This window comes from Babylonia areolata, chromosome 14 (genome assembly GCF_041734735.1).
Source record: "Babylonia areolata isolate BAREFJ2019XMU chromosome 14, ASM4173473v1, whole genome shotgun sequence".
Lineage (NCBI taxonomy): Eukaryota > Metazoa > Mollusca > Gastropoda > Neogastropoda > Buccinidae > Babylonia > Babylonia areolata.
The window spans coordinates 2,130,890-2,148,389 of NC_134889.1; the positions used below are offsets into that span (position 1 = coordinate 2,130,890).

At 48.6% G+C, this 17,500-nt stretch overlaps 1 protein-coding gene and 1 pseudogene across 2 annotated transcripts in view; both read right to left on the reverse strand.

The window, feature by feature from the left end:
• The window catches only part of LOC143289391 (uncharacterized), a 1,119-nt gene extending 732 nt beyond the window's left edge, over positions 1-387 (reverse strand). Inside the window, exon 1 of the mRNA XM_076598354.1 lies at positions 3-387. Within this exon, the coding sequence (XP_076454469.1) occupies positions 3-387 (385 nt within the window). The remainder of the gene's footprint in view (positions 1-2) is intronic.
• LOC143289728 (uncharacterized) overlaps positions 1-17,500 on the reverse strand; it is a 140,188-nt pseudogene that overhangs the window by 106,502 nt on the left and 16,186 nt on the right. The window contains exons 2-4 of the transcript XR_013056269.1: positions 12,885-13,093; positions 12,276-12,379; positions 1,176-1,280 (exon numbers count right to left, since the gene is read on the reverse strand). The product of XR_013056269.1 is annotated as an uncharacterized LOC143289728 (transcript). The remainder of the gene's footprint in view (positions 1-1,175; positions 1,281-12,275; positions 12,380-12,884; positions 13,094-17,500) is intronic.

The following is a 17,500-nucleotide window of genomic DNA, read 5'->3' on the forward strand; positions in this document are numbered from 1 at the left end:
ACCAGAAAGAGTGGAGACATCAGAAAGAGTGGAGACATCAGAAAGACTGGAGACATCAGGAAGAGTGGAGACATCAGAAAGAGTGGAGACATCAGAAAGAGTGGAGACATCAGGAAGAGTGGAGACATCAGGAAGAGTGGAGACATCAGGAAGAGTGGAGACATCAGAAAGAGTGGAGACATCAGAAAGAGTGGAGACATCAGGAAGACTGGAGACATCAGAAAGACTGGAGACATCAGAAAGACTGGAGACATCAGAAAGAGTGGAGACATCAGAAAGAGTGGAGACATCAGAAAGATTAAAGACTGGAGACATCAGAAAGACTGGAGACATCAGAAAGACTGGAGACATCAGAAAGACTGGAGACATCAGAAAGTCTGGAGACATCAGGAAGAGTGGAGACATCAGAAAGACTGGAGACATCAGAAAGACTGGAGACACCAGAAAGAGTGGAGACATCAGAAAGACTGGAGACACCAGAAAGAGTGGAGACATCAGAAAGACTGGAGACATCAGGAAGAGTGGAGACATCAGAAAGACTGGAGACATCAGAAAGATTAAAGACTGGAGACATCAGAAAGAGTGGAGACATCAGAAAGACTGGAGACATCAGAAAGATTAAAGACTGGAGACATCAGAAAGACTGGAGACGTCAGAAAGATTAAAGACTGGAGACAGAAAGACTGGAGACATGAGAAAGAGTGGAGACGTCAGAAAGAGTGGAGACATCAGAAAGATTAAAGACTGAAGACATCAGAAACAGTGGAGACGTCAGAAAGATTAAAGACTGGAGACATCAGAAAGACTGGAGACATCAGAAAGACTAGAGACATCAGAAAGAGTGGAGACATCAGAAAGAGACTGGAGACATCAGAAAGAGTGGAGACATCAGAAAGACTGGAGACATCAGAAAGACTGGAGACATCAGAAAGACTGGAGACAGCAATATCTGAGCCAAGGAAAGACAGGACGATTGGAGCCACAACCAAGAACAGAAAGCAACTGAGCGGAAACCAAAAACGGCGGGAGAAAAAAACAACAAAACAAAACAAAACAACAAAATCACAACAAATGCCAAAATAAACAAATAAATAATACAATACAACAAACGAAAAGGAAGGAACACAAAAAAGAGGGTGGGTTGGGAGGAGGGGGGGTAAAAAGCGGGTACTTACAACTGGGGTTGCTGAGGGTGGTGGGCATGCGCTGGGTGTGCTCTTCGCGCCAGACGGCCCAAGCTCATGGTGCGTTTGAGGGAGCCCAGCAAGGAACCTCGACCACTGGGCCCACAGGGGGGACATGCAGTGCACAGGGTTAGCCACAAGGGAAGCAACTCATCGCCCGCTACTGGACTACACACACTGCTCTGTCACACTTGAGGGTCGTCTTCCTAGTTTTTGTGTCCTGAATTCTGGGAACTTCCATTTTTAAACGGCGATTTTCTGTACAAGGCTCAAGCAACATTACGTTCGTTCTGTGTGCTTTCCGACTCCACTGTTTTTTGTTTGTTTGTTTGTATGGAGGGGGTGGGGGGTGGGGGTGGGGGGGTCATGGTACTTTAATTTTGAGAAAGTTTCGCCCCTGCACCAATGTGCAGCCGTAAAATCTACAAAGTCCATAAAATCGTCTGCAATGACAAGTTCACTCACTCTGTGCCGCTCTTTCCGTTCTTACCTCCCCTACCCCCTCTCTAAACCATGCAAAGGTAAGAAAAAAAAAATATGGCGGCTTGAGTCGGTTCGTGTTCATAGAATGGGTCATTTCGCATCTCTCTCTCTCTCTCTCTCTCTCTTTTTTTTTCAAAGACTAGCTCTTGATTGTTAGGGTTGAAATGGACGCTTTATCATTTCCCGCAACCGTTGCGTTGAAACAGGTCCCAGAACTCAGAACACTGAAAAGGAAATTCCCCCCCACACTAATCACTAATCAAGATGTGCTCACACTGACCGAGGTCCTAGAAGAGCAAGAACGAAGCCCTGCCCTTGCTCTCCTTCTTGATGACAGCACCACAGGCCTGTGGTCACAACAAGCAAGTCGAGTTCGAGTCTCCGGAGCAGGTATGGCAATCAAAAATGTATGGGTTGTGTTCTTTTCATATTACGCTAGCTAAGCAAAGTGTTCATAATTCTGTGCCGATGCTAGGTAAATGTCTGTTATATGTTATAAAACTGCACTGTTACACATGATGAAAATGTGTCCACCTTGACCGAAATTGACGAAAAAAAAAAAAAAAAAAAAGTATGGCAATCAGTGAGGGTATGTGCACGTAATCACTTCAACCGATTCGGCGGGTTTGGTTTTGTGTCATAAAACATTCTGCATGGTGGATTTCACAACCAGATTGAGAACATGTATTTGAATTTAGTATATGAAAAAAATGAAAAAAATAAAAACACCTCCAGCCGATTTGACGGTCTTGATATAATTCAATAAAAGCAACAGCTGTTGCAGATGATACTCGAAGTGGTTCCGTCGTGATTTTTCTTCGCGACAGGAAGGTCGTGATCTTTACTTTTGTCCTGGTTGGATGGTAAGCCCTGAGTGTTCGATCGGCTCGCGTCAAAGTTGAACATGTTCAGCTTCTTTCAACCTGGACCTCACCCCAGGGCAGACAGCCAGGACTACCCCCTTGGGACGCCAGAAGAGCAGCCAGGAATTCACTCCTCTATAGACAGCCAGGACTTCCCCCACAGAACGTCAGAAAAACAGCCAGGACATCACTCCTCTATAGACAGCCAGGGCTCCTTCACAGAACGTTAGAAGAACAGCCAGGACACCACCCCTCTATATACAGCCATGACATCACCCCTCTACAGACAGCCAGGACCTCCCCTTGGAACGCCAGAAGAAAAGCCATGACATCACCCCTCTACAGACAGCCAGGACTTCCCCTTGGAACACCAGAAGAACAGCCAGGACCTCTCCTTGGAACACCAGAAGAACAGCCAGGACATCAACCCTCTATAGACAGCCAGGACTTCCCCTTGGAACACCAGAAGAACAGCCAGGACCTCCCCTTGGAACACCAGAAGAACAACCAGGACATCAACCCTCTATAGACAGCCAGGACTTCCCCTTGGAACACCAGAAGAACAGCCAGGACCTCTCCTTGGAACACCAGAAGAACAGCCAGGACATCAACCCTCTATAGACAGCCAGGACCTCCCCTTGGAACACCAGAAGAACAGCCAGGACTTCCCCTTGGAACACCAGAAGAACAATCAGGACATCACCCCTCTACAGACAGCCAGGACCTCCCCTTGGAACACCAGAAGAACAGCCAGGACATCACCCCTCTACAGACAGCCAGGACTTCCCCTTGGAACGCCAGAAGAACAGCCAGGACATCAACCCTCTACAGACAGCCAGGACCTCCCCTTGGAACACCAGAAGAACAGCCAAGATATCACTCCTCTATAGACAGCCAGGACCTCCCCTTGGAATGCCAGAAGAACAGCCAGGACCTCTCCTTGGAACACCAGAAGAAAAGCCATGACATCACCCCTCTACAGACAGCCAGGACCTCTCCTTGGAACGCCAGAAGAACAGCCAGGACATCACCCCTCTACAGACAGCCAGGACTTCCCCTTGGAACACCAGAAGAACAGCCAGGACATCACCCCTCTACAGACAGCCAGGACTTCCTGTTGGAACACCAGAAGAACAGTCAGGACATCACCCCTCTACAGACAGCCATGACCTCCCCTTGGAACACCAGAAGAACAGACAGGACATAATCCCTCAACAGACAGCCTGAACTCCCCGCCGAAATTCCAGACGGACCTTCCACCCTGATTGACACCCAGGGCTCACCACCCCCTCCACCACGCAATCTTCATTTGAACAATGTCAAGCCCTGAACAATTTAACCTTAAGGACTCAATTCACATTTTTCCTTACTTCGAGCGCAAGAGCAATCTCTCGCTCAGTATAGGTGTTAGTGTTTTTCCTGTCCTATTTTTTGTGCCGTCCGAGTGTCATTACTCCCACGCCGCTCCCTCTCGTGTCCCCCACACAGCCACATCCGGGTTCATTTGCCGCAATCCCAGCGTCCACAGTCACACAAAACTAACGATGTTAGCTCACCAGGAGGCCACACACCAGAGGAGACCCCGAACTGCTGCCGAGTCACAATGGTGATGTCTAGTATTACCCGTTCTGATTTAATGAACTAAAGGCGCCACCTACTGCACCACCAACTGATAGCAATAATCGCTTTGTCGCGGAGCCAGGTTGAGTCGGTACACTCCCATCCACCCCACCCCCACCCCGCATCCCCCCCCCTCCCTCGCGTGAAGACCGCCACCACGTCCCTTCAATGACAGTCCCCATGAACCTGCCAACACTGAAGACCTTGACAGGACTCACCCCAAACAGGGAAATGGAGGGAGATCGAAACTGAGGCTCCCATGACAAGATTCACCCCAAATAGAGAAATGGAGGAGGATCGAAACTGAGGCTCCAATGACAAGATTCACCCCAAATAGAAAAATGGAGGAGGATCGAAACTGAGGCTCCCATGACAAGATTCACCCCAAATAGAGAAATGGAGGAGGATCGAAACTGAGGCTCCCATGACAAGATTCACCCCAAATAGAGAAATGGAGGCAGATCGAAACTGAGGCTCCCATGACAAGATTCACCCCAAATAGAGAAATGGAGGCAGATCGAAACTGAGGCTCCCATGACAAGATTCACCCCAAATAGAGAAATGGAGGAGGATCGAAACTGAGGCTCCCATGACAAGATTCACCCCAAATAGAGAAATGGAGGAGGATCGAAACTGAGGCTCCAATGACAAGATTCACCCCAAATAGAGAAATGGAGGCAGATCGAAACTGAGGCTCCCATGACAAGATTCACCCCAAATAGAGAAATGGAGGAGGATCGAAACTGAGGCTCCCATGACAAGATTCACCCCAAATAGAGAAATGGAGAGAGATCAAAACTGAGGCTCCCATGACAAGATTCACCCCAAATAGAGAAATGGAGAGAGATCAAAACTGAGACTCCCATGACAAGATTCACCCCAAATAGGGAAATGGAGAGAGATCAAAACTGAGGCTCCCATGACAAGATTCACCCCAAATAGAGAAATGGAGAGAGATCAAAACTGAGGCTCCAATGACAGGAAGGCATGGAAAGCCACAGAATTTGGTACCTTTCGTGTTACACGAAAATTTTGTGAAGTTTCGTTTCGTTTATTTGTTTACAGTCTGTTCATCTAAGATGATGATGTTAGACTGAAAGACCATCAGTTTTGTGAAGGTGATGTGCAAAAAGTGAGGACCAGTTCAAGGCCCTGATCAGTGTGAACACACCTTTAGATAACCAGCTGCACTGCCTACACTGAACCACACTAAGGGCAACATCACATTAACAAATAAAAGGTGCTACGCTGACAATCATGCATACAAATTAAAATCAAGCCAAATGAAATCAACCCAAAACAAAAGTTTCAACGCAAAGAAAAAAAAGAAGTCTAATAAACTACATTCAAAATGACAAAGCTGCAAACAGGTGAGTGTACCAGTTGACACATCACGACACAAACAGATGACATGCATTTAACAACAGTGAAGATAGAGGTACTTCAACAGTGATCGCCGCTTCTGTCAGTCACATACTGCTTCGATCTAACAATGACAAACACAGTGGGCGTGGTGAGGGGTGGGGGGTGGGGGTTATAAAACGAAAACATACAGACAAGTACAAACCTTCTGCTCACACCCATGTCACTGTTACACGCTGATTTTTTTTTTTCTGGCTTTCTTTAATTAAGACAGAAAATTAAGAAGAAGGGTGGGCCGATTCCCACAAGACTGTGCCGCGTGGTAAGAATGGAAAGACTGTGCGTGTCTGCCCCCCCCCCTCCCCACCACACTCAATTCCCGTCTATTCCCCCACCCCCTCCCTCTCCCCACCCCACTCAATTCCCGTCTATTCCCCCCCCCACCCCCTCCCTCTCCCCACCACACTCAATTCCCGTCTATTTCCCCCCACCCCCTCCCTCTCCCCACCCCACTCAATTCCCGTCTATCCACCACCACCCCCTCCCTCTCCCCACCACACTCAATTCCCGTCTATTCCCCCCCCCCACCCCGTCCCTCTCCCCACCACACTCAATTCCCGTCTATTTCCCCCCACCCCCTCCCTCTCCCCACCACACTCAATTCCCGTCTATTCCCCCCCACCCCCTCCCTCTCCACACCCCACTCAATTCCCGTCTATTCCCCCCCACCCCCTCCCTCTCCCCACCCCACTCAATTCCCGTCTATTTCCCCCACCCCCGCCCTCTCCCCCACCCTACTCAATTCCCGTCTATTCCCCCCCACCCATCTCTCTCCCCACCCCACTCAATTCCCCGTCTATTCCCCCCCCCCAACCCCGTCCCTCTCCCCACCCCACTCAATTCCCGTCTATTTCCCCTCACCCCCTCCCTCTCCCCACCCCACTCAATTCCGTCTATTCCCCCACCCCCTCCCTCTCCACACCCCACTCAATTCCCGTGTATTTCCCCCCACCCCCCCCTCTCCCCACCACACTCAATTCTGTCTATTCCCCCCACCCCCTCCCTCCCCCACCTCATCCCCCACCCCTCCCTCTCCCCACCCACTCAATTCCTGTCTATTCCCCCACCCCCTCCCTCTCCCCACCCCACTCAATTCCTGTCTATCCCCCCCCACCCCCTCCCTCTCCCCACCACACTCAATTCCCGTCTATTCCCCCCACCCCCTTCCTTGTGAAATACATTCGAATACTGTTAATGTCAACAACAACAACAGCAACAACAAAAAATGCTGTTTAAAATGGAGTGTCCCCCCCGCCCTTCCGTGACATATGCACAGCGGACGCGAGAATAATAACCATGAATATTAATTCATCTGAAACATAACATGTGCATAATTATGAACTTGAAGGACAAAGAAAACGGATTTTATTGAACTAATGTAAAAAAAAAAAAAAAAAAAAAAAAAGAAGGAAATTCATCATCATGGTATTTTTTTTTCATTTGGTCATTATTGCAACCTGTTTTCATAAGCAGCGCTCTAATGCACACCTGTTCTTCGTTGTTGTTTTTTGTTTTTTGTGGGTTTCTTTTTTCGTCTTCATTTTGGGCAGTAGGGCACGTAAGTCACACAGAAAGAAAATAACACACACACTAATAAATAAATAAATAAAATAAATAAAAGCAAAGGATGGAACAATGGCGCAAACTCATAAATAAATCAATAATATATCCAAATGCCCTGACAGAAAAAAAAATCATAATGCTCATGATATCAACTGCAAGGGGGAAAAAAAACAAAAAACAAACAAAACACAAAAAAACACCAAAAAAACCAAAGCAAACTATGACACAAAGCAATACACCGAAAAGACACAAAGACACACACAAAGCGACAGACAGATGAACCAAAGGACAGGCGTGGTGTAGAGTGAGAAGCGAAACCGTCTGTCTTCTCGGAGGCTTATGCTGTACATGGGCCTTCTGTGGAACTAGACAGAGACAGAGGCACAGGGCAGGAGACTGTGGGGGTCTCCTTTTGACAGCCCTACACCACAGACAGGGTGGAAGACCTAAGACAGGGGACTGTGGAGGTCTCTTTTTGACAGCCCTACACCACAGACAGGGTGGAAGACCTAAGACAGGGGACTGTGGAGGTCTCCTTTTGACAGCCCTACACCACAGACAGGGTGGAAGACCTAAGACAGGGGACTGTGGAGGTCTCCTTTTGACAGCCCTACACCACAGACAGGCTGGAAGACCTAAGACAGGGGACTATGGAGGTCTCCTTTTGACAGCCCTACACCACAGACAGGGTGGAAGACCTAAGACAGGGGACTGTGGGGGTCTCCTTTTGACAGCCCTACACCACAGACAGGGTGGAAGACCTAAGACAGGGGACTGTGGAGGTCTCCTTTTGACAGCCCTACACCACAGACAGGGTGGAAGACCTAAGACAGGGGACTGTGGAGGTCTCCTTTTGACAGCCCTACACCACAGACAGGGTGGAAGACCTAAGACAGGGGACTGTGGAGGTCTCCTTTTGACAGCCCTACACCACAGACAGGGTGGAAGACCTAAGACAGGGGACTATGGAGGTCTCTTTTTGACAGCCCTACACCACAGACAGGGTGGAAGACCTAAGACAGGGGACTGTGGGGGTCTCCTTTTGACAGCCCTACACCACAGACAGGGTGGAAGACCTAAGACAGGGGACTGTGGAGGTCTCCTTTTGACAGCCCTACACCACAGACAGGGTGGAAGACCTAAGACAGGGGACTATGGGGGTCTCCTTTTGACAGCCCTACACCACAGACAGGGTGGAAGACCTAAGTCAGTCAAATAAAAACAAAGAGGAGGCAACCATCTATCGTGTGAAGGCGCAGGGCGGTATCATTTGTATTTGTATTTCTTTTTATCACAACAGATTTCTCTGCGTGAAATTCGGGCTGCTCTCCCCAGGGAGAGCGCGTCGCTATACTACAGCGCCACCCTTTTCTTTTTTTAAAATTTTTTTTCCTGCATGCAGTTTTGTTTGTTTTTCCTATCGAAGTGGATTTTTCTACAGAATTTTGCCAGGAACAACCCTTTTGTTGCCGTGGGTTCTTTTACGTGCGCTAAGTGCATGCTGCACACGGGACCTCGGTTTATCGTCTCATCCCAATGACTAGCGTCTAGACCACCACTCAAGGTCTAGTGTAGGGGGAGAAAATATCGGCGGCTGAGCCGTGATTCGAACCAGCGCGCTCAGATTCTCTCGTTTCCGAGGCGGACGCATTACGTCTAGGCCATCACTCCACTCACATCATGATAATACCAACTACTTACTCGGGCCAGATGTTCAGGACGGATATGTATTACATGTTGTGATACCACGCGAAACACTGGGTCGGTCGTGGTTCAAAATGAGTCAAGTAGAAAGATGGCTAACAGAGAGAGAGAGAGATAGTTGGATAGATAGAGAAAGAGAGAAAGAGAGACAGACAGAGAGAGACAGAGAGGGGGGGGGGGGTGTAGTGAACGGAACGGAATGGTTTATAGTAAGAGTGATGAAGTGGAGTGATGGCCTGGAGGTAACGCGTCCGCCTTGGAAGCGAGAGAATCTGAGCGCGCTGGTTCGAATCACGGCTCAGCCGCCGATATTTTCTCCCTCTCCACTAGACCTTGAGCGGTGGTCTGGACGCTAGTCATTCGGATGAGACGATAAACCGAGGTCCCGTGTGCAGCATGCACTTAGCGCACGTAAAAGAACCCACGGCAACAAAAGGGTTGTTCCTGGCAAAATTCTGTAGAAAAATCCACTTCAACAGGAAAAACAAACAAAACTGCACACAGGAAAAAATACAAAAAATTGGGTGGCGTTGTAGTATAGCGACGCGCTCTCCCTGGGGAGAGCAGCCCGAATTTCACACAGAGAGATCTGTTGTGATAAAAAAAAAAGAAAGAAGTACAATATAGGCGGGAAAAATAGAGAGAGAGAGAGAGAGAGAGAGAGAGAGAGGGGGGGGGGTTACTGAATCTCTCTCTATTTTTGGGTGTGTTTTTTTGCGATATTTACGGAGTGGATACGAAAAATGGTACAGCATCCTGAAGAACAAACAAACAAAAAACAATCACAAAAAAAAGAAGAAAAGAAAACGCCTTGAGGGGTAAGAGATCAGTTTAGAACACCAGTAAGAACAGCCAATATGGACACACACTGATGACAGCACCGTCTGGGAGGATGACTGAGGGGTCATTCCGGACAGTGAAAACACACAGAGCACTCGTGAGGACACGGGAGACAAGTGATGCAGACAGCAAAGACACCACCAGCAAGGACACACCACAGACCACAAAGACACCACCAGCAAGGACACACTACAGACCACAAAGACACCACCAGCAAGGACACTACAGACCACAAAGACACCACCAGCAAGGACACTACAGACCACAAAGACACCATCAGCAAGGACACTACAGACCACAAAGACACCACCAGCAAGGACACAGCAGACCACAAAGACACCACCAGCAAGGACACTGCAGACCACAAAGACATCACCAGCAAGGACACAACAGACCACAAAGACACCACCAGCAAGGACACACCACAGACCACAAAGACACCACCAGCAAGGACACTACAGACCACAAAGACACCACCAGCAAGGACACACCACAGACCACAAAGACACCACCAGCAAGGACACACCACAGACCACAAAGACACCATCAGCAAGGACACACCACAGACCACAAAGACACCATCAGCAAGGACACAGCAGACCACAAAGACACCACCAGCAAGGACACACCACAGACCACAAAGACACCATCAGCAAGGACACACCACAGACCACAAAGACACCATCAGCAAGGACACAGCAGACCACAAAGACACCACCAGCAAGGACACACCACAGACCACAAAGACACCACCAGCAAGGACACAGCAGACCACAAAGACACCACCAGCAAGGACACAGCAGACCACAAAGACACCACCAGCAAGGACACAGCAGACCACAAAGACACCACCAGCAAGGACACTACAGACCACAAAGACACCATCAGCAAGGACACTACAGACCACAAAGACACCATCAGCAAGGACACTACAGACCACAAAGACACCACCAGCAAGGACACAGCAGACCACAAAGACACCACCAGCAAGGACACTACAGACCACATAGACACCACCAGCAAGGACACACCACAGACCACAAAGACACCACCAGCAAGGACACTACAGACCACATAGACACCACCAGCGAGGACACACCACAGACCACAAAGACACCACCAGCAAGGACACTACAGACCACAAAGACACCATCAGCAAGGACACTACAGACCACAAAGACACCATCAGCAAGGACACTACAGACCACAAAGACACCACCAGCAAGGACACAGCAGACCACAAAGACACCACCAGCAAGGACACAGCAGACCACATAGACACCACCAGCGAGGACACACCACAGACCACAAAGACACCACCAGCAAGGACACTACAGACCACATAGACACCACCAGCAAGGACACAGCAGACCACAAAGACACCACCAGCAAGGACACTACAGACCACAAAGACACCACCAGCAAGGACACACTACAGACCACAAAGACACCACCAGCAAGGACACACCACAGACCACAAAGACACCACCAGCAAGGACACACCACAGACCACAAAGACACCATCAGCAAGGACACTACAGACCACAAAGACACCACCAGCAAGGACACACTACAGACCACAAAGACACCACCAGCAAGGACACACTACAGACCACAAAGACACCACCAGCAAGGACACACCACAGACCACAAAGACACCACCAGCAAGGACACTACAGACCACAAAGACACCACCAGCAAGGACACAGCAGACCACAAAGACACCACCAGCAAGGACACACTACAGACCACAAAGACACCACCAGCAAGGACACTACAGACCACAAAGACACCACCAGCAAGGACACACCACAGACCACAAAGACACCATCAGCAAGGACACTACAGACCACAAAGACACCACCAGCAAGGACACAACAGACCACAAAGACACCACCAGCAAGGACACTACAGACCACAAAGACACCACCAGCAAGGACACTACAGACCACAAAGACACCATCAACAAGGACACTACAGACCACAAAGACACCATCAGCAACGACACATTACAGACCACAAAGACACCACCAGCAAGGACACTACAGACCACAGAAGACACACGAAAGGACACCACAGACCACAAAGACACACTAAAGGACACTACAGACCACAAAGACACACGAAAGGACACAGCAGACCACAAAGACACCACCAGCAAGGACACAACAGACCACAAAGACACCACCAGCAAGGACACACTACAGACCACAAAGACACCACCAGCAAGGACACTACAGACCACAGAAGACACACGAAAGGACACTACAGACCACAAAGACACCACCAGCAAGGACACTACAGACCACAAAGACACCATCAGCAAGGGCAGAGCAGACCACAAAGACACCACCAGCAAGGACACTACAGACCACAAAGACGCCATCAGCAAGGGCAGAGCAGACCACAAAGACACCACCAGCAAGGACACTACAGACCACAAAGACACCACCAGCAAGGACAGAGCAGACCACAAAGACACCACCAGCAAGGACACTACAGACCACAGAAGACACACGAAAGGACACCACAGACCACAAAGACACCACCAGCAAGGACAGAGCAGACCAGAGAAGACAGCTAGCGGCCAACTCACGCCTCGCGTTCAGACACATTGGAGGTGGACCTCTTCCGGTCCAGCTTGGTGGCGCTCTTCGTCCTCTTCAGGTTACTCCGGAATCCCCGCTTGGAGAAGAAGCTCTGCCCGAACACCGAGGATAGATATGGATATGGATATGGATACTTATGCAACGCATGTTCTTGGTCAGAGACCAAGTTCTGTTCGCTTTACAAACTCGGAGTTATTAATTTGCACAACATGCTGATTTCCTGGGTACATTTTCACTCGCACCATCCCGTCCCACGTACTCACTCACACACACACACACACACACACACTTTCTCTCTCTCTCTCTCTCTCTCTCTCTCTCACACACACACACACACACACACACACACACACTCTCTCTCTCTCTCACACAGACAGACAGACAGACACATACATACATACATACACACAAACACAACACTCTCTGTCGCACACACACACACACACACAGACACACGCATACCCTCTCTCTCTCTCACACACACAAACACCCAACCACCCACCCAAACACCACCACCAACAACACCCACACCCACTCACACACCCACACATCCACAACACAAACCACAAACCTCACACATCACACACGGAACTCACCACCAGTCTGGACGTGGCGCTGGGGGCGGGAGGAGAAGTGTCCATGGTTGTGGTCCCTGGCCCTGGCGATGGCCCTCCTCCCCCTCCCCCTGCCCCAGCCCCAGCCACCTCCTCGTCCGAGGCCCCCAGCACCACCACCAGGGGCACACTCCCCCGCCGCTCCCCCCCTCCGCCTCCGCCTCCCTCCTCCCCTTTCCGCCGGGCCGAGTCTGCAACAGCCACCACGTCACATAGAGAAGCTTCGTCATCATCATCGTTGTCGTCGTCATCATCATCGTCGTCATCATCATCGTTGTCATCATCGTCATCGTCGTCGTCTTCGCCGTCATCATCATCATCGTTGTCGTCATCGTCATCTTCGTCGTCATCATCATCGTTATCGTTGTCGTCGTCATCATCATCATTGTCGTTGTCATCATCGTTGTCATCATCATCATCATCATCATCATCGTTATCGTCGTCATCATCATCATTGTCGTTGTCGTCATCATCATCGTTGTCGTCATCATCATCATCATCATCGTTGTCGTCGTCATCATCATCATTATCGTTGTCGTCGTCATCATCATCATCGTTGTCGCCGTCATCATCATTATCTAACAGCTGGTGACAATGCAGAGAGACAGCACAGAGAGATGCGCGCGCGCGCGTGTGTGTGTGTGTGTGTGTGTGCGTGTGTGTGTGCGTGCGTGTGTGTGTGTGTGCGTGCGTGCGTGCGTGTGTGTGTGCGTGCGTGCGTGTGTGTGTGTGTGTGTGTGTGTGTGTGTGTGTGTGTGTGTGTGTGTGTGCGTGCGTGCGTGCGTGTCTGTGTGTGTGTGTCTGTGTGTGCGTCTGTGTGTGTGTGTATGTGGGTGAATGGGGAGACGGATACACAGAATTGTTGTTCCTTCATACCACAGTCCCGATTTTGGAGTCATGACTGAAGAGAGCCCTGTATTTGTTTCTGGAGTCGTTCTGGATTCGGAAAAACAACATTAACATGGAATTTTTACACTGTATCAATGTGAATCTGGAATCAAAGAAATTGTATTTGAATTAAAAAAATTTTTTTTATAATTTCAAATCTAAATTACATAAACACCTCATGCCTCAATCTCGACACCTATTTGTTCTAAGAAGAAGGGTTGTTTTTTGTTGTTGTTTTTGTTGTTGTTTTTTTTTGTTAGCTCATGGTTACTGGATGTAAATAAAAGCAGTTGTGTTTATTCCACAACACTCGTGAAATAGAAATCATTTGGTTTCGTTTCTCTCTCTCTCTGTCTCTCTTATCTTTTATGAGGGCGGCTGTACACAAGCCATCATGCCTTTTCCTTTTTCTCACAATGAACAGAACAGAAAGCCCCTCCATCTCTCTTTGTCTCTCTGTCTTTGTCTCTCTTTGTCTCTCTGTCTCTGTCTCTCTTTGTCTCCCTTTCTTTGTCTCTCTTTGTCTCTCTGTCTTTGTCTCTCTTTGTCTCTCTGTCTTTGTCTCTCTTTGTCCCTCTGTCTTGGTCTCTCTTGTCTCTCTCTCTGTCTCTCTTTGTCTCTCTGTCTTTGTCTCTCTTTGTCTCTCTGTCTTTGTCTCTCTTTGTCTCTCTGTCTCTGTCTCTCTTTGTCTCCCTTCCTTTCTCTCTCTTTCGCTCTCTCTGTCTCTGTCTCTCTTTGTCTCCCAGCCTCTCTCTCTCTCTTTCGCTCTCTCTCCGTTTCTGTTTGGTTTTCATTTTGGTTGTGTACGAAAGAAGGGTGTAAACAAGACATCATATTTATCCCGTTTTCCATACTGAAAACAATAAAGAAAAGAAAACTGTTCTCTCTCTCTCTGTCTCTCTCTCTGTCTCTCTCTCTCTCTCTGTGCACCTCGCTCCTCCTTTACAGTCTCGCCCTCTCGTTATCTCCGTCGTTACACAGGCACAAAGACCGAATCAGAACCTGATCGATACAGGGCAATCTTCTGCTCCCCCTGTTATTCTGTTATTCTCATTTGAAGTGAGACAAACACGGCACCGACAGGGTGGAGAGAGAGAGAGAGAGAGAGGAGGAGGAGGAGGGTGTGTGTGGGGGGGAGGGGGTTGGGGGGCGGGGGGGGGGGGGGGGGGGGGAGCAGAGCTCCAAGAAGACGGGGGATGGACAGAGGGTGGGAGGAGGAGGAGGTGGGGGGAGGGGGTGAAGGAGTGAGGGTGAAGTTGGAAACTGCCCACGTGAACGATCTGCGCTAAAGAGGCTGAGACAGGAGGGACGTCATGGGACAGACAGACATACTGACTGACAGACAGACATACTGACTGACAGACAGACAGACATACTGACAGACAGACAGACATACTGACTGACAGACAGACATATTGACTGACAGACAGACATACTGACAGACAGACAGACAGACAGACAGACAGACTGACAAACAGACATATTGACTGACAGACAGACATACTGACTGACAGACAGACAGACATACTGACAGACAGACAGACATACTGACTGACAGACAGACATACTGACTGACAGACAGACATACTGACAGACAGACAGACTGACAAACAGACATATTGACTGACAGACAGACATACTGACTGACAGACAGACATACTGACAGACAGACAGACATACTGACTGACAGACATACTGACAGACAGACAGACATACTGACTGACAGACAGACATACTGACTGACAGACATACTGACAGACAGACAGACATACTGACTGACAGACAGACAGACATACTGACTGACAGACAGACATACTGACTGACAGACAGACATACTGACAGACAGACAGACATACTGACTGACAGACAGACAGACATACTGACTGACAGACAGACATACTGACTGACAGACAGACATACTGACTGACAGACTGACTGACAGACAGACAGACATACTGACAGACAGACAGACATACTGACTGACAGACAGACAGACAGACTGACATACTGACTGACAGACAGACAGACTGACAGACAGACAGACATACTGACTGACAGACAGACAGACTGACAGACAGACATATTGACTTGACAGACAGACAGGATAAATCTGTACTATCACCACACAACAGACATCAAGGGACAGACAGACAGACTGACTGACAGACAGACAGACATATTGACTGACAGACAGACATACTGACTGACAGACAGACATACTGACAGACAGACAGACATACTGACTGACAGACAGACAGACATACTGACAGACAGACAGACTGACTGACATACTGACTGACAGACAGACTGACTGACAGACAGACAGACTGATAGACAGACATATTGATGACAGACAGAAAGGATAAATCTGTACTATCACCACACAACAGACATCAAGGAACAGACAGACAGACATACTGACAGACATACAGGACAAATCTGTACTATCACCACAGAACAGACATCACGGAACAGACAGACAGACTGACTGACAGACAGACTGACTGACAGACAGACAGGATAAATCTGTACTATCACCACACATCATACATCAAGGAACAGACAGACAGACAGACTGACAGACAGACAGACATATTGACTTGACAGACAGACAGGATAAATCTGTACTATCACCACACAACAGACATTAAGGGACAGACAGACAGACATACTGACAGACAGACAGGATAAATCTGTACTATCACCACAAAACAGACATCACGGAACAGACAGACAGACAGACTGACAGACAGACATATTGACTTGACAGACAGACAGGATAAATCTGTACTATCACCACACAACAGACATCACGGAACAGACAGACAGACAGACTGACAGACAGACATATTGACTTGACAGACAGACAGGATAAATCTGTACTATCACCACACAACAGACATCAAGGGACAGACAGACAGACAGACAGACAGACAGACAGACTGACAGACAGACAGACTGACATATAGGATAAATCTGTACTATCACCACACAACAGACATCAAGGGACAGACAGACAGACTGACTGACAGACAGACAGGATAAATCTGTACTATCACCACACAACAGACATCACGGAACAGACAGACAGACAGACAGGATAAATCTGTACTATCACCACACAACAGACATCAAGGGACAGACAGACAGACTGACTGACAGACAGACAGGATAAATCTGTACTATCACCACACAACAGACATCACGGAACAGACAGACAGACAGACAGGATAAATCTGTACTATCACCACAGAAGAGACATCACGGAACAGACAGACAGACAGACAGACATATAGGATAAATCTGTACTATCACCACACAACAGACATCACGGAACAGACAGACAGACAGACAGACAAGATAAATATGTACTATCAACACACATCATACATCAAGGGACAGACAGACAGACAGACAGACAGACAGGCAGGCAGGCAAGCAGACAGACAGACAAACAGGCAGAAGGCACTGCCATCAACAGTGATGACGAGGTTAATCAGAAACGATGACCAGCCCTCAGTTTATCAACGCTTCCACTTTTAACACAGGAGACAAAGCTAGCGACCTTTGTTTCTTTGTTCCGTGTGTGTGTATGTGTGTGTGGAATGTCTGCAACACGATCACAGGGCTGGGTTGCACGAGCGAGCTTACCAGCGCAAAGTTTGCTTATCGTTAAGAACGTTCCTAACTCCACGGTAAGCTCCATACAC